The sequence below is a fragment of the Grammomys surdaster genome, unplaced genomic scaffold (genome assembly GCF_004785775.1).
Source record: "Grammomys surdaster isolate TR1022 unplaced genomic scaffold, NIH_TR_1.0 63, whole genome shotgun sequence".
In the NCBI taxonomy this organism is placed as follows: Eukaryota; Metazoa; Chordata; class Mammalia; order Rodentia; family Muridae; genus Grammomys; species Grammomys surdaster.
Genome location: NW_021604565.1, coordinates 8,030,587 through 8,056,714, shown reverse-complemented (window position 1 = coordinate 8,056,714; position 26,128 = coordinate 8,030,587). Strand labels below are relative to the sequence as shown.

Genomic DNA, 26,128 nt, shown 5'->3' with positions numbered 1-26,128 from the left:
TGCAACTGTCCAACTCTGCCCAATAACAAAGTACCAATTGTGAAAATTTTAAGATAGCTGTGAGTGTTTTTCTTCTGGATACCCAAGTTCACTATGTAGTAATTGGGGAATGAGGTGCATGGGCAAGAACAGGTTCCGAGTTTTTACCCACAGTGTTTAAATGGGTGCACAGGACACGCTTTCCCTACCTTAGCTGCTTCTAATTTCTGCCAGGTCCCTGCAGGTATAAAGCCCATGCAGTAGACCCCTCATAGATCATGTTCCATCTTTATATTCATTTCCACTGACATATAAATCCCAATCATCTGAGTAGACTAATGCACAAACACTTCTAGAAACCTCCGCCCGAAAGCTACCCAGCTGAGGTGAGTTTCTGGCATTGCTTACATGACTCATTATGGAGACTGTATGTGGAAGAGTCACAATGGCAAGAGGAAGAATCACAAAGGACCAGCTAAGTATCTAATTATTACCTCAAAAATCTGCCGATCCACTCTTACAATACCACACAATTGATATTTTTAAAAAATTAACCTAATTATCATACTTTGATTTGAAAGCTGAGTTCAGAGATTGAAGATCTTTTTGAAAAGACTGACTTGAATTTCCTAGTCCTTTAAGAGACAGCAAGCCTTCCCCTGTCAGCATTTTGGAAAAATGCTCATTCAGCACACACAGGTTTAAGAGTACACCGTCTCTGGGGACTATAGGCTTCCTTCCCCTTCTTATCTCCGTATTCTTTATATGGATTCTATTTTTCATCTTTCAGCCTAAAAAAAAGTGGACAAAACTAAACTCAAGCTATCTTTGGAAGTAACTGATAAATGCCAAGAGCCCATTGATAACTGGATGATAGATATTTACTGAGATTCTCCAGTCTCACCCTCCCCTATATCACTCTGAAGTTGGAAAGGGGAAAGATAAATATCATATCTATTACACACACACACACACATACACACACGCAAATTGGAAATTTCATTTCTCGTAATACTTTGCTATGATGACAGCAAAAGGAATGATTTTGTCTTTAGACATCCAAGAATCTGTTGGTTTTAAAATTTTTTAAATTTTTTACTATTATCCATTCAATGTGGAATGAACACATGCAAAGGAGGAATAAGAGGCTGATTATTTCCTCTTTGTTTCTTTTTTTCTTTTTGTAGAACCTACAACCGACATGACAGCAAATGATATTCAATCCTATTAAAGAGAGTGAGCACAGGCCTTCGGAAAGTCCTTACAGCCCTTGCAATAGCGTGGTGTGATATGGTTCTACAGCTCAGGGAGCCTGGAAATTTCAGAACATCTGTAATGAAATTGGTTTTGTTTTTGTCTTTTTTTTTTTTCCTGGAAAGCTGAATCACGTACTGCAATGACTAGAAGGAAAGACACTTATGTATGCCCTTATAGAATGAATTTTTATGAAGCAAACTTTACTGTTTATAAAAAAATACACTTTAAGCTGTTGTAGATGTAAAATAATAGAATTCAGAATTCAGAGTAATGCATTATGCAGAGACAGTCACCAGCAGAATATTATCTGCTTACAAAACACCAAAAACAGTGCTATTACTTTTATAATGGAATTTAAAAAACAACAAGAAATCCAAATCTCATCTACCCAGTTGTATTTTAGTAGAAAAGGTATTTAAAGAGACATAGCTGAAATTGACAGCTCCAAAATTGCATGTATTTTCAAAGAAAATTTATTAATTCTCTTATTTTACTCCTGTTTTCCAGCTGTATTTTTCCTTAAAGCAAGGATGTCACAGAACACTGAAATTAAAAATGGCACTCCTAAGACACAGATCAAAGACACAGGGACCCTTAGGCTCCCTGCATCTTTTTAGGCATGCCTACAAAAGTCTTCTTGCACAAAGACCATCAGCTGTATCACACTGCGTTTCTGAAGGGCTTGAAGAGTAACTCTCAGCTTCTTCTTCAAACTGCTATAGAGCAGCTATATTCTGCCAGTTGTTGCTTGTGCTGTTATAAAAATGGAAGCTCCTGTTCTCCCTACCACCATGGACAATCTTTCTATTTGACATACTCATCCTGTGTTGAAACTGAGAATCCTACTAGATCTGAGAATGATCAGTAACAGGAACATAGACAATGGTGGCCAGAAGCCTCTGTTCTCAAATAACTTATCTGCCCTTCACGTATGAGAAACAAAAAGTGGCAGTTATGGATGCCTTGGGTTCTGGGTAACCATTCTGAAACACTCAACAGCACCAGGGAGACACTGAACCTATACATTCAGAATGGAGATGATTGACATCCAGACTCAGCTGAACTTTAAATATGCATGGTCTCTGACTGGCAGCCAAACTATCATACTCAGAAGTGTCAGTATCAACATGTCTGCATCTTGAAAGCATAGAAAATCCCAGGTCATACTCTGGATCTTGACAAACAGTCAAGGAAAAACAGTCATTTTGTAGATTTGGACAATTGATGACATAACATTATTATTTGAAGTGTTCTAATCTAATATATTCACTCCAGATATCTTAGGTAAACAAGAAATTTTATTTTAAAATATACCAAAAAGTTGCTCACTTTGTTTACAAATACTTGTATTTATGTGTGGACTCTACAAGTACTTTAGGAAAAGGGATTAGGAACTTTTACATTTTGACAATTCATATGTAATTTTTAAGAGGTATTGAAACAATTCAGATATTTTTTAAAATTGTGCTTACTATAAATGTGGACCTTATATTCGTTCAGAAAATAGGGATTCTAGTAGTTTAAAATCTTGACTCTTCAAAACTCTTACATATATAAAAGTTGTGTTTAGTAGTTGTGCAGATGTTTTGCGTTTAGGTAGACCTGCAGCAAAGTGGACCATAAAATATTTTTAAGTGTATTTATTCCTTTGCAACCATATGCACACACACCCTACACACACATACACACAACTTTGTACCTGCATACACCTGGCATTAGTATTCTCTTATGTCAAGAACCACTCTGAATCCCTTAAAACATATTTTATCTGCTTCAACCTAAACTTTTCCTCTTCACATGAAGTCCTTTCCACTTTTATGTCTTTCTAATTTTTGTCAGTTTCTTTTATAAGACAGAGACCCATTGCTATTCTACCATGGAAGGGGGAAGGATGCATAAGGGCCCATCCGTCTCCGAAGGGCTACAGGAAGTTAATGGTTTTTTTTGGAGAAAGGTCTAGTTTACTGTGTTATAACCACTAGTAACTTGCCCTTGGTCAAATGAGTCATGTCCCTCCCACACCATATAGATGAAAACAGCTCTATTGAAATGCAATGGACATTGATTATTTTGCTAGTTCCCCAACCTAGAACTGATCTTTCATGCGTGTGTTTCTTTCCAAGAGTATAAAAAGAATTTTTCATGCAATTACTGGATGGGGAAAAAGGATGACATCTGAAATGTAAATAAATATCCAATGAAAAAATTTAAAAAAGCAATGCACAGAAAGATCTTTAGGAAATTTCTACATTTGTGCTAATTAAAAAATACTTGCTAATTTTAAAAATTTAGTAAAGACCAAACAGGAGAAGTAAAACTGAGTCACATGGAAAGGCATTTACTGTTAATGTTTATTTATCTCTAATTGAGATTACATCACACTTAATTTAGTATCTTAATTCTATCACCTTAATATTACATGGTGAACACTTTAAAACGATTCATCCATATTTCTGTAGAGCAGTCTTTCTCATGGTATTGATGTAATGTTGTTTTATTTAGGTAAACAGCTTTTTACTTTCATTTAGTTGAGATTTCATATCTTTGTTATGGACTATGTTGCACTGAACATATTTTCAATAAATCTATACCCACAATTCATATAATTTTCTTCTGATCAATTTTGGTTTTGATGGATACAAACAGGTCCACATAAGCCTGATTTTCAAAGTCTGTGTTATTTAACCTCAAAATATTTATGTTTTCTTGGCTCTAGGGTTTAGAAAAGACCTGTTAAGCATGTTAAGAACGTATTGTTCTATAATTAACAAAAAGAAAGTTAATATTTAGAAGAAGACAATTCATTTACATCTCCTAGCCTTAGGACTTTAACCTTGCTGGACTCAGTATAGTTGCCAAAACCATAACCCAGTGTGCAAGTCAATGAGGGATACTGTCCCAGCCAATGAGGGACATTGTGTAAAATGGTCCTTGTATTTCAATTTTTTGAAAGTTTAAAACTGTAAGTTTTTTTTTCTAGAAAATAGAGGAAACAAAATTATACAGATGAAAAATTCTATCATTTCATTCTTTATATACTCTTTGACGGGAACACACACACACACACACACTTATTTGTGTTCATGAAGGTAAATCTACAGTTGATTCTAGTTTATATAACCACACACACTAAATACTAGATCTAGCTTCAGAGACTCAAAGACGTCAGTCTATAGAGAAGTAGCTCAAGCTGTTTGGCTGAAACAAACATTTAGAATTGTTGCTGAAAATATCATTTTAAAACAGCCACATTTCTCTTATTGAGTACTATTAGGAAAAGCAGCATTTTTGTTAAAAAGAGAATGTTTCAAAGAAATCAAGTTTTTGCCTCTCAGTGCCAAGTTTGAAGGGTTCTTCAAATATAGCATACTAACTTCTCTGTCTTCTTAACCAAATGATACAGAACATAAGGTACCCGTTATTGATGAGCCACGGCCATCTTTCTAACCCACAATTGCTATCCACAGTTAGACCACAGAGCCTGCCTCTTCCTATGCTGCTAGATTATAGGTTCTTTTCTGAATGTCACCCACAGTAACTTGGGGTCCCCCCATCCATCGTGATTGGTTTAGAAATGTGCATTTAATCCAAGTCAGAGCACTAACAGTGAGCTATTGTTTCTGCTGTACTATTCAGCAAGAGGGTATCAATCCAGTGGGATGAGAAATCTGGCAGAATGAAAACCTCTAATGTGGTAAATACCGTCCCTGAGAATGAAGCCAATTCTGGACATTAATGACACCAGTAATGGAAAGAATTACTACTATCTCATCTGCTGTTGTCTGAATCTAAACTGTTTGCTGAACGCTCATGTGTTAAAAATATGGCAGTTAGCTAATAGAAAGTAATTGAATCATGAGGGCTCTGTCGTCATCAGAGATTGATAATTTGACATTATTATTAGGATGTGGAAGAAACTAGCTTCTCTTACCTGCTTGTCTGCCATGAGTAGACATCTTCGTTCAACCATAGGCTTCCAACATACCTAGAGCAACTAGATCCAGTTGATTCTAGGGCTAAGAACTCTGAAACCACACATCCAAAGAAGTTTTTCCTCCTTTGTCTTCAGGACTTTTTTTCACAGTAACAAAAAACTAAATTCTGTTCTAAACATGTATTTATTGTCCTTAACATACACACAGAAATGGCACAGGCAGGGTTTTAAGCCGAGTTCATGTCCTGTATCCCTCAGAAATAAAAAGAACTCACGGAGTAAGCCTGTTATAAACTTTTATTTTATTTTTTTTACATTTGCATTTCCATGTGATATGAATTCCTATATCATTAGTACAGAAGACCTCTAGACTTACTTCCTAAGATTACCAATATGCTTAGTGTGAACCTGAGTGTTGATCCTAGAGACTTAGAAAATAGAGTTCTTCATCCTAGCTGTCCCACAGTCCCCAGAACTCACTTCTAGGCTGCCTTAAGAATTTTCTACATTTTGAGTGTAAGAATTCAACTCTGACGGGGTCTGACAGCTATGGACTGAACCTCTTGAAAACAGGCTTCAGGGAAAAGCTGAGTTACCAGAGAGACATTAGAACTTGAGAGTCAACATAAAAGAGTCTTACGATGTCAGCTTATAATGTTCCGTTTTCTCCGAAAATAAATGCACAGTCATCCCAGAGTCTCAAATATCTTTTATTTTTAGAGTCTGACCTTTTTCTATGAAGGCGCATTCTTAGTCATTCCTGCTATTCATCTGACAAAAAAATTCCAGTATTCTTGACATTAAAAGTTGTATTAGGTGATCTAAAAAAATAACATGATCATTTCTAAGATTCTCTAGTATCATTTGGTTTCCAGTGATTAGAACTGAGTTGTGCTTGGAAAGACCGAGCGTGGCTGCACAGCACACTCCTGTTAAAAGCCACCTACAGATAACACCAAGGATGACCAATCCCAAGGAACGGGATGCAATACACTTTCCTCAGAGCAAACAACTTGGGTTCTAAAGAGCATTCACTTCTGACATTTCAATTCCTGATTTCAATGGCTGCACACTGTGTACTTCCGTGCCACACTTAGGGCATGTAAAGTATATGTCAAATAGGAAGCTACTCTTAACACAGTAGTAACAAAATACATGCTCGCATCCAATAGTGTGGGGCATGGTGGGCCACTCTGCACACAGAGCACACTCTCTTCCACTGCTGCCTCCTGTACTGTCACTACCAGCAGTGCCCGTAAGGGGGATGCACCAGGAAGACAATTTGGCTTTCAACTTCTGGATATTGATGAGTGGTAAGAGAAAAATCAGAAACTCAGCAAAGCCATGCCAGAGAAGTTCCCTATTCATGTACTCAAAGCCAACTTCGCGCATATTCTGGGGCTTGCAAAATACGGAATGAATGCCAAGGAGGCGTTCTGTCAAAGTTGCAAACTTTCCTTTTTGTAGGAAAATCAAGAAGTTCATCAACTCACCTAATTTGAAAAGTCCAACCACAAAATTCACACACTGTTTGGCTTTCCCGAAAGACGCCAAATGGCGGTTTCGAAACAAATCGTAGCATCGTTCTTCTAACCACCTCCCCCCAATGGTGCACACAGCATACCACAGTTTCTGATTTTTACTTGGTGGTTGGTATATTGGGTTGGGAGAAGAATCATTTTTGTACTGAATATTTAAAACTGACTGCCCCACAGTGGCATTTTTGGAGTAGACGGTGAACCTCCATAGGAAAAGCCACAGAAATGCTTTCACTTCTGGCTCAAAGCGCGCTAGCAGTCCTGGCTTAAATCCATGAAAGCATTGAGTAAACTGGGACCACACGAGCTGCTCCAGGGCCTTGTTGAGTTCAAGTGCATCCAGCTGACTTATCCTCAGCACTCTGGTTGCATTCTGCATCTTCTCTTCTCTGCCAGCCATATCTTCTCCAATGTTGTCTAGGAAAAAGACAATTAGGAAACATCAAGCAATGGCAATCTTCTATTACCCCTCAGTTGCTTGTAAACACAGAAGATGGGCCTATATTATTAGTATGGTAAAAAACGGCAAACAATTTCTTCTTAATTGGAACCTGTCTTTCTTTTCTTCTTCCATCCTTTATATCTTGACTCTACCCCACCCTATGAGTTGGGAGGGAGGGTGATAGAATGGATAAAGAGAAGTGAGAGATGGAGGAAGAGAGAGAGAGAGGTAAAGAAAGAGGGGGATGGAGAGAGGGAGACAAAGAGGGAGGAAGGCAGGGATGGAAGAGGGAGGGAGGAGGAGAGGGAGAGAGAACACAGCTCGTTACTTATTCCGAAAATATACCTCTACATAACAATCCTTGGTTAGATATTCTGCCAGAAAGATTGAGATCCTAAAACTAACAATGAGGCCAAATAGCACAACAAGTGCAGAAAGCTGAACTACGCAGAGCATGGCACCAGACGGTTCAATCCAAGCCTCACTGTGAGTTCCAGCATTTGTATGGGATTCCAGGGTGTTTTTAAAGTCATCCCCAATCTTCCTCAAATATACTTTCCTTATATTTCATTTCTGAAAAACTAGTGTGTAGTTTAGACACACAACTATTAAAGAGCTCAAGAAAAAGCATGGTAAAGATGCATACTATAATAATTTCATAAATATACAAGAAAAGAAATAGACGTTAACGGAGGAAGACAGTAAGAAAGATCTAAAACATTAGTTAATTAATTAACATTAGCCAGGTATGAGTGCCTCACAGGTCATTTACAAGTGATAACTACAGCAGTAAAAACATCTGGTCACTGCAACAGTTAATATACAGATCAGCTGACATCTGCTACATCTTATAACTGAATAAACTTTAAACTATGACCCAAATTATCTGTAGTTTCTAAGTGAGTCCTTTGCTTGATCTATTTTCATGTAGAATATAAACATGTGCAACTCCAGAAAGATGAAGATAAAATTGTGATTGCAAGAAAATTGCAAAATTGGTGAGACTTTGACCAAAAATGCTTATTCTATGTTAGAAGATAAGTAAATTCTGGGGACTTATTGTACAACATGGCTACTATAGTCAGCACACCTCTTTGAAGCTGGCTAAGACTGTGTTCAAACACACGTGTGCACATGTGCACACATGCACTTCCACCGATGATGAGCTGTGATGGATACGTTTGTTTAAGTGCAGTACTTATCGCACTGTGTGTATATATGAGATCGTGTTATCTATTTCATATATATGGCTCTTGTCAACTACATACTACGAAGACTGGGCAAAAACACAGTGTAAGGACTTTTCAGCACACAAAGCTTAAACACATTCTCCAGCTTTTGAGAGCCCATGACAGAAACATCCAGAACCAAGGATTACACTAGAGGCATGGATCCTGTGGCCAGTAACGGTTGCCAGTGGGCCATGTGATCTGAAAGCAGGGCTTTCACCTGATCCTCCCCATCTTGAGTTTCTCGAGTATAAAACAAAGGGCTAGAGACAAAAAAAAAAAAATCAGCTTACATTCCTTTCAAATTTAATTATTTTATGAAATTTACTTAAAGGCATATATTAAATGTTAATTTTTAGATGGTAAAAAAACCAAAAACATCCTAAAACGAATGAGTACTTTTTGAATGAGGACTGACAACACGAGACATTTTCAAGAAGTGAATGTGAATGTGGCTCATGCATCCTAGACTGAATTAACGGGAGTTCACACCCACAAAGCAAAGCGACCTCTGAGTAATGCAGGTTGCTTAGTGACATCTTCCACTTAACCCACCATGAGGGATGATTTCCCCAAACAAACGCCAATCCCCTGCTGAGGGAGCACTAACCTTTCCTCCGTGGCTGTGGCCCCGTCAGCACTCAGCGGCCTACCAAACGGTGGCAGAGAGTCCTGCTGCACATCTGCTTCTGGAGGCCTTTGCCTCACACTTGACAAGAGCTATAGTAAAGCAAAGGGATTAAAAAGAGAGAAACTGACTCTCCTTTCTTCTTCTAATCTAGTCCACTGCCAGGGACTGTCACTTCTGAGTACAACTTTTCCCTCATGCATTCATCCCTCACTAACTGCTAAAGACCTTTCTTCTAAAAAGTCTGGTTGCTCTCCTCCCTCACTGGGCTCTCCTCCCCGCACTGGGCTTCCTTCTACTGCTTTATCTACTTTCTGACCCATTAGACACTGCCCACCCTGTAACACAGGCCTCTCCAAACCAATACCCCAGATCCTTCTTAAAGCACCATTATCATCTTAGACAGTGTATCTTCTGCTTGGAATATGTGTGCCCTTTCTTCAAATGAGGGACTAAGTAAGGGACCAAGTACCACCTCCTCCTGATCTAAAATTTGAATTGGCTGCCCCTCTGCCTGTGCCCTTACGATTCCAGCTTCACCTCTTGACCTCTATACATTGGATATAACACACTTTTTGTCAGTTTCCTCCACTACACGATAAGCACTGATGCTATGACTATCTGGGTATTATCAGAGTTGAATCAGGGCAACTATCATAATTCTTGGTATACTGAGGCATTTTATAACTATTTCATAAACAGATAAATGAGCAGAATGAAAGTTTAGGGTAAAAAAGTAACCTCCAAAATTATTTCCGATTACCATTAAAATAAATACTAGTTCTCATATACTTCACAGTGTTTGTGGTATATCTGCTATTTACCTGCTTGGTTGGAGGCAGTGGAATAATAGAATGAAAGGCAGTTGTGAGCATGGTGAAGCCTACAACTTACCTAGGCTAAATGAGGGACACAGGGAAGGTATGGATGTAAAAATCAACAGGCAAATACAGTGAGCTAGGGTATGTGATTTTCAAGGGGAAATTGAAGGCGCTATGCCTCCAACTGAATTTCTTCTTTCTTTTTATTAGATATTATCTTTATTTACATTTCAAATATTATTCCCTTTCTTGGTCCCCCACTCCATCCCAGGAATGCTATCCCTCCTCCCGCTGCTTCTATGATGATGCTCTCCCACCCAACCACTGACCCACTGCCAACTCTCCACCCTGCCATTCCCCTACACTGAGGCATGGAGTCTTCACAGGATCAAGGGCCTTTCCTCCCATTGATGCCCGACAAGGCCATCCTGTGCTACATATGTGGCTGGAGCCACGAGTCCCTCCAAGTGTACTCTTTGGTTGGTGGTCCAGTCCCTGGGAGCTCTGGGGGGGGTCTGGTTGGTTGATATAGTTGTTCTTCCTATGGGGTTGCAAACACCTTCAGTTTCTTCAGACCTTTCTCCAACTCTTCCATTGGGGATCCCGTGCTCAGTCCAATGGTTGGCTGCGAGTATCCGCCTCTGTATTTGTCAGGTTCTGGCAGAGCCTCTCAGGAGACAGCTATATCAGGCTCCTGTCAGCATATACTTCTTGGCATCCACAATAGTGTCTGCGTTTGGTGACTGTATATGGGATGGGTCCCCAGGGGGGCACTCTTTGGATGGCCTTTCCTTCAGTCTCTGCTCCACAATTTGTCTCCATATTTCCTCCCATGAATATTTTGTTCCTCCTTCTAAGAAGGACTAAAGCATCCACACTTTGGTCTTGCTTCTTCTTGAGCTTCATGTGGTCTGTGACTTGTATCTTGGGTATTCTGAGTTTTTGGGCTAATATTCACTTATCAGTGAGTGCATATCATGAGTGTTCTTTTGTGACTGGGTTACCTTACTCAGGATGATATTTTCTAGTTCCATCCAACTGCCTAAGAATTTAATGATGTTCCATAACCACCATTGCTAGGCGTCTTCATTATGGTCACCTTCATAGATTCCTGGTAATTTCCATTGTCCTAGGTTTCTAGCTAATCTTAGAGATATTCTCCTCTCCCAATTACAGTTGTCTTACCTAGTACTCTATCAGACTTAGCCCCACCAGATTGAGCCTGTTCCAATCTCCACCTCCTCCCCTACCCAGTCCCTCCCTCCATCAACCTCTTATTCTATTTCCCCTTCTCAGTGAGACTCAACCATTCTCCCTTGGATCCTCCTTGTTACTTATCCTCTTTGGGTCTGTGGATTGTAGTGTGGGTTATCCTTTACTTTATGGCTAATATCCACTTATAAATGAATATATTCCATGTTTGCCTTTCTGGATCTGGGTTACTTTATTCAGGATGACTTTTTCAGTTCTATCCATTTGTCTGAAAATTTCACGATGTCATTGTTCTTAATAGCTGAGTAATACTCTATTGTGTAGATGAACCACATTTTCTTTATTCATTTTTCTCTTTTCAGGGCCATCTAGATTGTTTCAAGTTTCTGGCATTACTAATAAAGCTGCTATGAACATAACTGAGCAAATGTCCTTGTGGTATGGTAGAACATCTTTTGGGAATATGCCCAGGAGTGATATAGCTGGGTCTTTACTATGCTCAATTTTCTGAGAAACCACCAAATTGATTTCCAAAGTGGCTATACAAGTTTGTACCCACCCTTACCAGCAGTGGAGGAATGCCCTCCTTAATCTGCAATTGGGCCAGCATGAGCTGCTGTCCCTTGAGTTTTTGATCTTGGCCATTCTGATAGGTGTAATATGGAATCTAAGAGTCATTTTGATTTGCATTTTCTTGACTAAGAACATTAAACATTTCTTTAAGTCCACCTTGGCCATTAGAGATTCTTCTGTCGAGAATTCTCTGTTAAATCCATACCCCATTTTAAAAATTGGGTCATTTGTTTTGTTCATGTCTAATTTCTTGAGTTCTTTATACATTTTGGATATTAGGTTGGGCTCCACTCTTAAGACTTTGACTTATTAGATATGTCAAGGGTCCTCAAGATACCATGTTTCTCATAATTGCACAAGTGATTTGGTGTATCTCTGGGTTAGTCACTTTCAAAGCAAATTTCATCCTATTTTTTTTCTTCCTATCACCTGTATGCTTCAGTACTGCATGTTTTTCCTGTCACTGGTTTCTAGCTGGTTTTCATCACTTCATATACAAAAGCTGGTATAAATCTTTCAGTGACACAACATGTATCTTTTTTATTAAGAAGTCTTTGTGAAATTCAAGGCCATTGTTGATTCCACAAAAATCCTGATTATAACTGGATCTTGGAATACAAAGAAAAAGACATGCTCTAGCATTTATTTTTATTTTTTTATTGGATGTTTTATTTACATTTCATATGTTGTCCCCTTACCCCATCCCCCACCCACCCAGGAACCCATCCCTCTCACCCTTCCTCCTTTATCACCCAAGACGTAAAATGAGAAGCAAGCAAGTAAAGAGAACTAAGGTAGCATTTTCTTTAATGTGTCATCTAAATCATTCTACTTATCTATGTCAGATGGAAGAAACAAATCAACAACAGAAACAAACAAACAAAAATCACTATTCTATTAGCTAAACCTACAACAAAATCCTGCATGATTTCTGACCCAATTCAAATCATCAATGTGAGGCCCGCATACCTGGTCCCTAGTGCTGAGTTTGACAGATAGCTTTCCTAGCCAAGAGCAGGTGAGATGTTCAGCTTGCTCTACAGGACCAGCATTACTAATTTAAATATTTCTTAAGTACTAGAACTGTGAAAGTTCCAGAATGGAGTACATAAATATCTTACTCTTACAGATATAGAATTCAACAGAGACTGGCTACTTCTAGGAGCTGCTCATGAATGATCAGTTGTGAACTTGTATGAGATTGGGGGTTGAGGTGGTTGGAAGCCAGTCAATGTACATGTCAACACACCTAGCTAAAGTAATAATTAGAAAGATACCTCTGCTTCAAGTTCTTAACTGATATTTAGTAAGAGGTCAGTGAAGAGTTTCTCAGACACACAACCTTTTCAAAACGATTCTTTCTAGAGAAATCATACTTGAGCTCATGCAGTAAAGAGGAATTTTCAATAACTACCAGAAAAGGAGACGTAGGACTCAACACAGTCCAATATTTAACAATACTATAAAAAAAAAAGCTGTCTTATTCCTTCTGTTATAGTTTAACATTTTTTTCTTTGCTCCCCTCTTTCACTTCTAAGCCTGGCCCCAGTGTAGATTAGGAACAGCTGGCGTCACTCATCTCCCTCTGTAAGGCTCTTTAGTAGACCAAAAGACTTGTGATTAAACTGTTCTTCAGCCTTTGCTTCCCAGATAGATAATTTGTTTCTCTGGGTTTTGTTTTAGGGTTTATTTCCAAAATTTTAATAGTTTGGGTGACCTGTTTTAGTCCTCAACCTAGAACAAACACAGTCCACTGCACAGCACAGTTTGTCGGATGGATTACCTCACCTAGATTATACTCTTCATCCATCTTTACACAACTGTGACAGACTGAGAGAAGGAAAGTTAAAATCAAACTTTTCTTGGCTCAAGTTCAAGATCTGTCTCCTACTTGCTATGTGATCAAAAAATTCATTAGCCTCAGATTCTTTTTCTAAAAGCTGGAGATGACAGCTACTTCAATAGGTTGCTGAGATTAAACTAGATAATGTTACAAAAGTGGCTTGGAAGCCGTCAAAATAGTCTTATTACCACATTGTTATTACCTTGGCTAAGGATGGGCATAATAGAAAAAGACTACAAGTTGATTTTGCCAAATCTCGTTTGAAAAGATTGCAATCTTCATTATTACTTACAATAATGCCTTAACCTGTGTCAAAAGAATTTGTTTCCAGGAAATATTGACTATATCATTAAAATGTAATTGTGGCAGAAAAATTGTCAACATGATATCACTATTAGATGTGCTTATGGGAGCCAGGCAGGAAGACCTGGCATGAGGCTCATCCCACATACAGTTTGAATTTTGTTTGAACAAGATAAAATGGCATTCGTAGAGAATATGGTTGGGTTCCATAACTACCAATGCACTCGGCAATTTAACCCCATCAACATTGTTAAGCCTGTGACTAGGACATAAAAGAAACCTTTGGAGGACACAGATGCTGGGCAGGGCACAATCTCAACCCTGGGCTTATTAACAAAATACTACATTCAGTTCTTCTTCTCCCCCCGACTCCATTCCACCTCTTCCCCCTCCTTGTCTGGCAGGCACAGATCTTTTAGAATACTAGCTTTTGAGAAGGCCAGTGCCCAGGAGAGGAAACGATAAAATAAATATAATTGGAAGTCAATTAATCTGATTACAGAATCTTCTTCTTTCCACTGCAGCATAATAAGATTTGTCCCATAATAAGGCATAAAGTACAAAAAACAAACAAAACGAAAACAAACAAAAAAAGACCCAAAAAACAAACAAAGCAAGCCATAAATGCCTTTAGATCATGTAAAATTATTTCAACATAATGGAAGTAGTCTATGTTTTAGTGACTTCTAATTCTCTGACAAATACTCAATTTAATTAATACTCATTGAGCATATAAATGCCAGCCAAGCTCCTAGGTAGCAGTTTTGATCTAAATATTTATCATCAGTGAACTTCCCTTTCTCCCCATACTTTAATGCAACTGAGCATTAGTAAAATCAGAACTAGCCATAGATCTCTGAATCAAAGAATGAATGTCAAAATGTGAAAATAATAAACAGGGCTACAAAACTCTTCAAAAAAAAAAGAAGAAGATAAGCATCTTTCTTACTTAAGAAAAAGGAACTAGCAGTGCAAAAGGCCTGAGATGTGAACTCCTGGCTAAGGCCTCCCTGAGACTCTTGGAGACTGATTTTAGCAGAAGCTGCTGGAATGTATCCTTGGTTAGCTAATCAGTATGTTTTCCTATGTCTCCTGGCATCTGCTATAATAAAAGCTGAGGCCTTGCAAAGAGCTGGGCTGCTGGGATACAGCACACTGGACAAAGCACCTAGGCTGACAGGGATGCTGCACTGATCATGACTGAGAAAAGACCTAACATGGTAACATTTCAGATGCTTAGTCTGACACCACAGTTCACTGAGTGAGAGGAAAACTGTGCAAGAAAGGAGTTACAGGATGTCTACAGTCCAAGGGCTGTCCAAGATGGTTGCAAACTTTTGGAGAAGGTAATTTATTTCCAATAAGAACAATACAAATAAAAAGACTGTTTTAGTTAGCATAGTTTTGGACAAACATACTACTTTTGGTAAATCAGTAATTTGCTGGCTCTTGTTCAGTGATTGCCAATACCAATGCTCAACCATCTGTCAGTACACAGGTACTTTACTTTCAAGAATTTAAGCTTTAGCAATTTCCATATTTTTGGTTCTTTTAGACTGATACTTAGTTTCAAACATGTTGACTCAAAATCCGAGAGTTCAAAAAATGTCAACCTCAATCTTTTTGCTTTTGTAAACTGAAATTATTCTGAATTAAAACCGTAAAAGATTGATATTATTTTTTAAAATATCAAATGTAGTTTCATCCTATTCCACCGTTTAATGCCCCATTCTAATACATTTCCCCTCAATTTTTGATCCATGTTAACCTTAAGAAATATTTACTATTCAGACCAAGAGACATAAAACTGATTAAAATTATAATTTGTGATATACATATTAGCATTAGAGACAGATTTTATACTTTAAAGATACAGGGGAAAGATGCTGAAGGCAAAGTTAAGATAGATAAAAAATATAATACCTCCCAGGGTTTTAAGGTAATTAAACTAACTTGTCACATAAATATGTTTAAGACCAATGACCCAGCACTAAGAACTGTTAAATAGGTCCCCTGCTGATATTTTATCAGGGCATATGCTACAATGCTTTCCTTTCAGATTAAAAAAAAATAATAAAAAACACTGAAAACAGGTTTGTGAAGAGCAGCAACATGCCTTAAATACTCCTATTTCTTTTTGATTTTCATGTCCAAAAATAAAACCTTTATTTTCTACATACATTGAAAAACCATAGCAAATGATTTCAACTCATCAAGGAAGAAGGAAATTTTCAGTATGTACTTTAATGCTTTTATTGAATGTGGTACAAATTATGAATGGATATATTTTATTTAAAAACACATTATTGACAGAAATCTATCAATAATAATGTGGGTATTGTCAAGGGCCTGTCAATATTAATGTAATTATGATTAAGAGGATAGCATGGATTTTAGCTATAATACCAAGTAACATCTCCTACATTGCCGCTATCAATATACACATTATTATTGACCTGTTCTGGGACTCTCAGTACTAGATGTATTATCATTAAACATATTTGTCAATGCATACTGCCTACAGAAATTCTACATTTAAATTTATAGTCCTGCAAACGTCGTCAGCAGAAACCTCTAAACTCCGATGACTCTCTAGGCCATCTACTGCTGGGAATGCATCCTTAGTAGGACAGAAATCACAGCTACATTGTCGTAGAAAGTCCATTAATCAAAGTGGATAGAACTATAACTTCACTTTATTTCTCTCTAGGTTTTTATATGCTTTAGGTTAAAACTTCATACTTGGAGGTTATATGAATAATCTCTAAGTGCAGACCCTAAGTTTTGAATCTAAGAAGATATTCTTCGAGTAGTCAGATAGATTTACTGTCCATTGTACTGAAATCAATACTAGCAAGTGGTACATGCATCAGAGAGGGACTTAACTGGATTCCCAGAGTCCACTTCAAACATCCGTAAGAGTAAAGCTATGGCTGAGATTCATTAGGATACCATGACCTCTGGTACTCTGAACAGTGCTAAACCCTATCAAATCTCACTTTTGTCAGACTTGCTAAATTAATTGTAACTACTCTGTTGTTCCTCTATCACAAATAAATTTATTTTCAATACTTTATAGAGAGTCAGTTGAATAAATCACAATAATGCTCATTTGGATACATCCAAGACACATGAAGCTTTCAAACTGTGGACATTAGGTCTTCAAATTCGTTTTCACTTGAATGCAGTCCTTAATCAAAACTGTAGTATTTTCTTAACTTTTCTGAAATGTATGAAAAATAAAAGGGATGCAGAGTTCTCACAAAACAGAGTAGCAATAAGCTCCCTACCGGAGGGGTGTGTGTGTGTGTGTGTGTGTGTGTGTGTGTGTGTATATACATACATATATATATATAATGCACCTAAGAAACCAAACCAAAAGGTATAATTTTCAAGACTACAATTCATATTACACACACACCCTCCCGCAAAGGCCTCGCTCACTTTAGCTACTGTATACTTGTTTTAGTTTATAAGGTTAACTAAAACACTATCTTAAAGCCTTAGAATCTGCAACACCTTGACTTAACCTTGCCCATTTTATTTAAAAGAAAGCAGCAGTTCACATATTCTTCTCTTTCAGAAAGTTGCTAATCCTACATCATACTGAGGGCATACTGCAACACTAAAGAAAGAGATGATTGAGTGCACACAGGAAACGGCATGCCAAAGAGACTCTGGACAAGTCATTTTACTACAACACATTCTTCATCAACTGAGGTAAAAAACAATGGTATACAAAAAATCATACTTTACAAGAAGTGTTTTAACAATGCTTGGAAGGAGGAAATTAGAAAACAAAACCCCCTTTTCAATTGGAGACATGGTAATAGTAAAAACTGACTTTGAAAAACTGTAAAGAAAATATCCATGATAAAAGGATAGTCATAGAAAAAAATAAAATAAAAATTAGGACATAAAAAGATTAGTTACTACTATAAAGTCATGGTGCTAGATGTGGCGGAGCATGCTCTGTACCTGTGGCCAATACCAACAAGGTGATGCTGGCCTAGAAGTATGACTACTTTAAGGTGGCACCAGAGGACACACTGAAGGAATTATTTTCACAGGCTAAGTAAGCCTGACGTGCACAAATACCAACTACAGCAAACTTTGATTCTAAGCATGCACAGACAGACAGATGAAATACCTGGAGAAACACCATCTTCAAAGTATTCTGTAAATTCAGGGATTTTTCAAATCAACTTACTTAAGAGAATTCCAAATGACTTCAAAATTATTAGAACATAGATTTAATTGCAATTTTTATGGTAAAAGAGAATGGGAAAATATCCCCAAATGAACAAACAAGTATCAAGCACGGAACAGAAATTACCAAGTGCTACCTAATTGTACCAGTTACTACATATTTCCTTTATATTGTGTCCTGGAATCTGTCTAAAACAGTAGCTATTGTTAACTCTACTTTAAAGCAAAAATAATTTAAGGTTAAGTAACAATTAATAAATTGCTGGTAATCACTACAAAATTTGTAGAATACAACAAAAAGCATTTTTTTCTTTTGTTCCTCAAGATCATTCAAGAGACCAATTTCATAACCAAGCTCTCCGAACTACAGATAAAGAAAGAAATTAAAGGAATGTGGTAAGTCACCCAAGCTCCCATCCACATTCCCTCCCCTATACACACGGTCAAGAGAATCAGTCAAAGGGATTGAATATCCTAACAAAGAGATTTATATGGGGAAAATATGTGGCATGATAATTTATTATGAATACAGAATTGTATGTAAGATAGATGTTATGCCAACAAATCTACCAAACACAAGGGTTATACAAGATAGAGACAGAATTACTTTGGAGTTCCTGGCTGATATGTTTTAATAAGAAAGAAAAGACAACTGGGTGGTATTTTGTCTTACTTTACTCACTCAGGAAAGAAATCTGAGCTCCGGTAAAAAGGAATACATATCACATACAGGGAAAAAAAAAAAACGCCAACGTAGAAAGGGACTTTTGAGTCTACTGAAGGAGATGGGCTGGAAAGGCTCACAGCCCATACTGGAAAGGCCAGTGGGTGAAGGATCCTATCCCTATCCCCTCTTACATGTATGAAAACCATAGTACTCAGCTTAAATCAGTCCTAGGCTCACAGTCAAGGAGAGACGGAACAGTGAGGCTTTTCTCCCAAGGATTGTCTCACATTCTGAAGGAATGAAGGATGGCCACAGAAGACGTAGAAGCTACTTGTACTGCACAGGAAAGAGACAGGGAACATGTAGCCTACATTCCTGTTGTCCAACCCAGATCACCAAGAATGTGTGAAAGGTGCAAGCAATCTCAAGTGAATCTTGTTCAGACATAAAAACTGATGCCGCTCACATTTTCTTTGTACTCTAGGGACCTGAAAATTACTTAATGCCCTGAAGATCGTATGGTGCTAGATCTTTAATTTTATTAGACAAGGGATGACCAGAAAGTCCTCACATACTTTCCAGGCTCAGAAACTGAATTGGTTAAACAGAAAATCACTGCAAGGACTTTCATGCCCATCAATTTAAACAAAATTTTAATTACAGTTAAAAAAAATAAGAATAATCAGGAGGAAGGGTCAAAAAAGACAGAATTAAACTTGAAATACTATTTTATAAAATGAAACAGCATTGCCATATTTGTTCCTTTTAGAAATTATGAATACATGACTTTAGGATGTCAGAATTACTAAATGAATGCATACAGAAAACAAATGAACAATTGTCCTAAGAAGGAGAATTTTCATGCTAAAAAGCAAGACAAATCATCTGGTTCGAGATATGAATTAAATCCTAACAGGGAAACTGTTATAAAAGAACATATAAATAGCTGTGCTTGTTAAACTACAGCTGACAGCCGCCTTGCTCTGTCTCTCCTCTGCATGGCTCCAGGAAATTTCTACAAAAGTTCTTTTATGGAACAATTTTAAAACCACAGATTGAGTGCTGCCTCTAATTACTAAAAAAGAGAATTAGACAAAAAGGTAAAGCTGGGCAGAGGCGAACTATAATCAAGACTAGAATTTAATTCTTTTCATTTTAGTGGCCTAGTATCCTACTTTAGTTTTTAAAGAAAAAAAAAAAAGGGGGGCTCTTTTCTCCCCCCCTCCCAACTAATTCTACTGACTCGTCTTTCAAATATCCTGGCTCATAGTCTTTCCACTATAATAGTTCTGGATACAAGTAACTGGTAATACAGAAAGGATCATGACAGTAAAAAGAAAGAAACTCCAAATCCACTCTGTTCAGGTTTAACTAAAGGCTACACATTCCTGGAAGGTGTTTTGACTACAAACTGGTAAGGGAGTCGCGGGTGGGGCTCTTAGTCATAAATCAATTATCTAAAATAGTCTAGATGGAATCTGGCAAAGGATGCCATGGAATATATGAAACCGATAGATGGGAAAGTTTCAATCCGTGAAAAATCCTTTTGCTAAGTGTTGCTGGGTGGAAAATGGCACGTGAACAAATTAGCGAACCAACAGACTTTTAAGGACCCCCAAAAGAACATAAATGATTATCACAATCCTTATTAACAACCAATGAATTTCAATGTACGTCAGAAACTATCTTGTAAGAAAACCTTCAATCCCTCCTCCCACGGAGACCACGACCGAGAGATTAAGTGAATGGGCTCTCGAAAAGGCTGAAACTCCAAAACACTGAAAAAAAGTTTTTCATAAACCGCGAGAGATTCTTATTTAAGAGTTAAAGAATTCAATTTAGTACTATTAATGGCGAGAAGGCGCTTTCGGGGCTGTCTGCAAAGTCGCTCCGGGCAATGCAGAGGCTTGTTCTCTGCAGAGTCGCTTTGTTTGTGTGACAGAGTTAGACTAGGGGAAAGCTAGGTCTTTGGATTTGTTTTACTGCCTTTCCGGAAACCTAGAGACAAACTGGCTCCTTCCAAAAAGACAGGAAGCCACGGAGGCCTGCAGCCAAGGCGAGCGTCGCGAGGCCATCCTCCGAGAGCGCGGGACCCGCACGCCTGACGGCGGGGCACCTCCGAGCGGACACTGACCTGCGGGGTCTGCGGAACGCCGGGGCGCCGCGCAACCTTTTCTCAAACATTCTCTGCCAAGCTGGGCTTTTCCTAGCCGAATCTGGGTCGCCCTCGCTTCCGGAATCGCGGGCTTCCGGAAAGACCGGAGACCCGGAAGTGGCTGAAGAGAAACCTGGGAAATTACACCCGGCAGAAATACCGGGTGTGAGGAAAGCAGGATGAGCCACGGAAAATGCCGAGGAGCCGAGGAGCCGAAGGGACGAAGAGAGGAAGGGACGAGACGCCGAAGAGGACACTCCGCGCCCTGGGATTGGTCGGTGAAGCTGCCTCTGATTGGCAGAAGAGTCACCAAGCGGTCAGCGCGGGGTCAGGGCCAGGCGTGAAGAGGCTTTCCCGTCACGGCCCGGCGGGACGTCTGGGCTCTGCGGGCGGGCCCTGGGCCTACGTCCGCCGCTGCGGGCCGCTGGACAAGCGCGGCAGGCTGGCGCCCGGGGGCCTGCACACCTGAGAGCTGGGGATTGACCATGGGTTCTCGTGGGTGTCGGACTAACCTTGTCCCCAAGTGTGTGGCAGCGCCCTAGGTCCCCATCGGGCAGCCATTGGAACAGAGGTTGCAAGCCACACGGTGGAAGGCAATCCATCGACCACGAGCAGGAATGGCCCTGGCTGGGTGGGTTGGTCGTAAGGGTCTTAGGAAATCAGGCAGAGCTTACACCGAAGTTGTAAGATCTTTCTAATGCTTGCAACCCCGCCCCGCATCCACCCTACACCAGCTGGACCCAGGCTTGAGGAAGTAGTGATACAAGAATACCATTGTTGCCAACACCCCAAACCCTTTCCTGGTACTTTGTTTCAGGAATTACCCCAAGCACCAGAGTTCTTACTCAAAGCATGGCACATGGACAAGATAAAGGAGAATGTAATAAGAACCTCAGAACCATGCGCTCAGTACAGTTCTGATTCGTTGTTTTAAAAACACAGTGTGCTATCACTTAGCATCCAGAGTAACTTCTGTACATTAAAGGAGAAATTGGGAGCAAAGTAGGGTGGAGGACAAAGAAGGCAAACAAATCCTTTTCTACCAAGTAACCCCAACAGTGTAGAAGACACAACACAGTAGGAGGAGCTCCAGGTTGCTATGATGGGTATGGAATTCAGATAGGAACTGGAGGGAGGGGTCTAGAAATGCAGCCTGTATACTCACCCCGTGGTAGTCACTATCTTATTGTGACTGGTTGTAAATACAGCCTATTCTAACTGTAAGGTATAGACACGATTCTAAGACAGCATAGAGGGATACAAAATACTTATCAGTTTGACATATTGACCATTATATTGAAAATGTTCCAAAAAGTTTAAATTAATGTTCCCATTTATGTTGGGGGCTGCTGTTCAAGAGCCTTGTTCTCTTTGAAGAGCAAGGCTTTGACTTAGTTGTGTAGGAAGGTGCCTATGTTGCCTTTCCTAGATAGCCCAAGGCTAGGGTGTGATTGTTTATTTTTGTTTTTGTTTTTTGCTTTTGAGATGGGCTTTTGCAGTGTACTATGGTTGGCCTGCTGAGCAGGAGGGACAAATTGGATCCTAGATACTCATAAGCACCTCCTCTTGAATCCTTCACTATGACTACCACATATAAGTACATACACACATACACACAAAATAATTACATATAAACACACGACACACATGTGCACACATAATAATAGAGAAGACATTTTCAGAAAGCATCTACAGTTCAAAGAGTTTTAGTAGGTCTCATGAACATCACCGTATCTCAATAACAAAGATCCCACCTTCACGGGAGATTTGAATTATATTAGATGATTCTTAAGAATGTCAGAAAGTACAGCATTTAAAATTACTGCCGAAAAAATTTAAAATAATTTCTGATATATTAATATAGTATACTTCTTTATTTATTTTTGTAGAAAGCTAGTAGTTTCAGAAAACTTGTTTTTATTATTTTAAAACTTTTCTTAAAAATATATCCACTCATTTATTGAACAAAACCCTGGGCCGGGTTTTATTCCTGGGCCCCAAATATTGCTAGAGAGTGTTAATGAGAAAACAAGCCAAAGGGAAGACAGACATGGCCTATTTCTAGGAGCTAATGAGGATCAAGTTGGCGACTGTGTAGATAATAAGCAAGGCATAGTGTGTTTTGTATTTGTAAATTCAGCACATTAATATTTTAAGCCTAGAATTATTTGTTCAGGTGTACTTAAAGAAAGAATCTTATGAAGACTTGACTGTGGTCTTTTTTGAAGCACTGAAAAAGTTAATATATTTCATTTCCTATGAGAGTTTAAAGAAGAAAAATTGATTATTCTTTTACCTTTAAGTACAAAGAAAAATATTATAATGGCATCTTATATCCTCCTTTTGCCTTTTAGTGGCTTTTAGGCTCTAAAGAATTTAACAATAAAAATGTTAAGAACACATTGATTTATGCCTCTAACATATTTTAAAATTGCTGACTTTAAGAAGGTAAATTTATATTAGCATATTACATTATTCTTAAATCAATATAATTGGGTCTTTTAAGAAAAACTTGATCATACAATCTTTTTATTTTAGTATTGCTGCTTTAAAGAATTACTGCAAAGTTAGCACTTCAAAACAATCTATTTTTTATATCTCAAGATGTGCCTCAGTGCAATAAAATCAAGGTGTCTACAGGCCATGTTTTTTCTCAGAAGCTCAGTGGAGGAGTGTGGGCCTTTTGCTCACTGGTTGTTTAGTAGTTTGCCAAATTTATCTATTTGCTGTTGTCAGGTTGAGGTTTCTTTCCTTTTTTTTCTCTTTCTTTCCTTTTCCTTCCTCCCCTTCCTTTTCCTTCCCTCACTCTCCTCCTCTCCTCTCTTCTTTTTCCTGACTTTGGTTAGAAGACAACTTATCCATTGCCTGGATACCACCTACAGTCTCTATTTGGGGAATGTCTTCCTCTATCTACAGGTTAGCAACAGGGGGTGAGACCCTCAGCCCTTCTTTCCCCATTCCATGCTTACATCTCCTTAATCACTGGTTTTACAAAATCCCATTTGATTGTTGCCTTAGTTAGGGTTTTACTGCTGTGAATAGACACCACAACCAATGCAAGTCTTATAAAGGACAACATTTAATTGGAGCTGGCTTACAGGTTCAGAGGTTCAGTTCATTATCATCAAGGCGAGAGCATGACAGCATTAAGGCAGGCATGGTACAGGACGAGCTGAGAGTTCTACATCTTCATCTGAAGGCTACTAGCAGAATACTGACTTCCAGGCAGCTAGGATGAGGATCTTATAGCTCATACCCACAGTGACACATCTACTCCAACAAGGCCATACCTACTCTAACAGGGCCATATCTTCTAATCGTGCCACTCCCTGAGCCAAGCATATATAATTCATCACATTCCACTCAGGGGCACCCATAGGTTTGTTCAAGCCCATGAGTCTATGAGGACCATACCTAAACATAGGATAATGCAGAATACATTTAGTCCAACTTCAACAGTCCCATAGTCTATAGCAGTCTCAATAATATTGAAATTCCAAAGTTCAAAGACTCTTCTGAGATCCATCCAATCACTTAACTGTAATCCCTGAATAAAGACAGGAAACCAGCTGGGCAAACTACAAACAATGCATCTCCATGTCTGATGTCAAGGCAGTTTTCAGATCTCCAACTTCTCCTTCATCTTTGTTGACTGCAAACAAGCTTCTTTTCCTGGGCTGGTTCCACTCCTTGTTAGCAGTGTTCCTCAGGAGATATTGGATGGCTCAGGCATCTCAAAAGTCTTGGGTTCTTCCAGGAAACTTCAATGTTACAGCTTCTTGTTTCAGTGTCTGGGATCCACACATGATCTTCTGGCTTCTACAAAGGGCTAGTATCACTTCTCCAGCTCTGCCATCTGAAGCACTCTAAGCTCAGGCATTGAGCCACTCCATTGCTGTTGCTGTTTTTGGTGATCATTCCATGGTACTGGTATCTCTAATCTGCTGGATCATTCACTGCAGCTAGGCATCACCAGTAGCCTCTCATAGAATCTCTTCATGATGCCAAGCCTCAACTCCTTGGAGCATGACTTCTTCAGTCCTGGCCCATCAACTAAAACTGAGGCTCCATCTTCAGTAATGGCCTCCCATGGCCTCTCACAGTGCCAAGCCTCAGCTGCATTTCATGACCCCTTCAAGCCTTCAAAGCCAGTATAACCTGGATCACTCTAACACATTATCAAGTGCAGCTGCAGCACGAGGTACAACCTTGACAACCTTGGCTATCTCTGGAACACAGCTTCTTTGTTTTCTCAGAAAACACTTCCCAGAAGAATTCATCTCAGTGATACTGATCTCTTCTTAATCACTGCTAATTTCTAAGCTCCAGCTAATCAGCATCAATTGACCCAGTAGTCTCCTTCTCCTCTTGAATATAAACCAGAGACATACAGCCAAATCTGCTGAGTTCTGCTGCTTTCAGGAGCTGGAACATGGCCCCCTTGATCTATTACATTATCACTAGCTTCCTCTTTTTCAACTCCTTCACTACCTAAGTTTGGCTGACCTGGATTAACCTTAAACTCAGAGATCTGCATCCCTGTCTCCTATGATTAACGCTGTGTACCACCATGCCTGAATTTATGCTTTGTTTCATGCTGGTCTTGAACTAAAGAGATCTGCTTGTCTTTATCTTTGGGATAAAGGTGTGCACCACCATTCCTGGATCTAAATTTAGCTGAGTAGGATCTTGCCCCAAAGTCCCACTCCCTTAAATTGATAATTCCTTGAACATAGAATTTAGTTCCATTCTACTTCCTGGTACTGCACTAATACTCGAACCAAACATTTTATATTTTGTCTTTCTCAGGTTGGTAAGCATCTTTAAAATGCTCTTCATAAGATTTAAGAATAGAACAAAGTCTCTGCTGGGCGTTTCTGAGACTTCCTTTATCAATGCAATTAATCTGAGTCTCTTTACCTTAGCCTCAGGAAGACTCCTCAGACAACGGCAAAAAGCAGCCACATTTTTCACCAAAATACTACAAAAACTGTCTCTAGGCCACATACTGAAGTTCTCCCCTAAAACCTGTTGGGCCAGGTCTGCACAGTTCAAATCATTCACAGCAACAAAGTCTTTCAGGTTCCTACTAGGATGGCTCTTTAAGCCCCACTTAAAACATTCCATGGCTTTCCAAATTCAAAGTCCCCAAATCCACACTTTTTAAAACAAAAATATGGACAGGCCTATCACAGTGATACCCCACTCCTGGTACCAACTTCTGTCTTAGTCATGGTTTACTGCTGTGGACACTATGACCAGGGCAACTCTCATAAAGACATCATTTAATTGGGACTGGCTTACAGGTTCAGAGGTTCAGTCCATTATCATCAAGGCA

The 26,128-nt window shown here is 39.0% G+C and overlaps 1 protein-coding gene across 2 annotated transcripts; it reads right to left on the bottom strand.

The window, feature by feature from the left end:
- Positions 1-5,449: 5,449 nt before the first annotated feature.
- Pex2 (peroxisomal biogenesis factor 2) lies at positions 5,450-21,025 on the bottom strand. 2 transcript variants are annotated; one of them, XM_028767550.1, is made up of 3 exons: positions 20,770-21,025; positions 8,990-9,099; positions 5,450-7,125 (listed from the first exon to the last, which is right to left on the bottom strand). In XM_028767550.1, the coding sequence occupies exon 3, from the start codon at positions 7,106-7,108 to the stop codon at positions 6,191-6,193; it is 918 nt and encodes a 305-aa protein (XP_028623383.1). In that variant the 5' UTR covers positions 7,109-7,125; positions 8,990-9,099; positions 20,770-21,025; the 3' UTR covers positions 5,450-6,190. The 2 variants fall into 2 exon arrangements, with proteins under 2 accessions (XP_028623383.1, XP_028623389.1); XM_028767556.1 differs by lacking the exon at positions 8,990-9,099 and having other exon boundaries at positions 20,770-20,926.
- Positions 21,026-26,128: the final 5,103 nt, after the last annotated feature.

Bases quoted from the DNA above. Each gene is read 5' to 3' on its own strand.
- Pex2 (XM_028767550.1), bottom strand. From the start codon at position 7,108: ATGGCTGGCAGAGAAGAGAAGATGCAGAATGCAACCAGAGTGCTGAGG.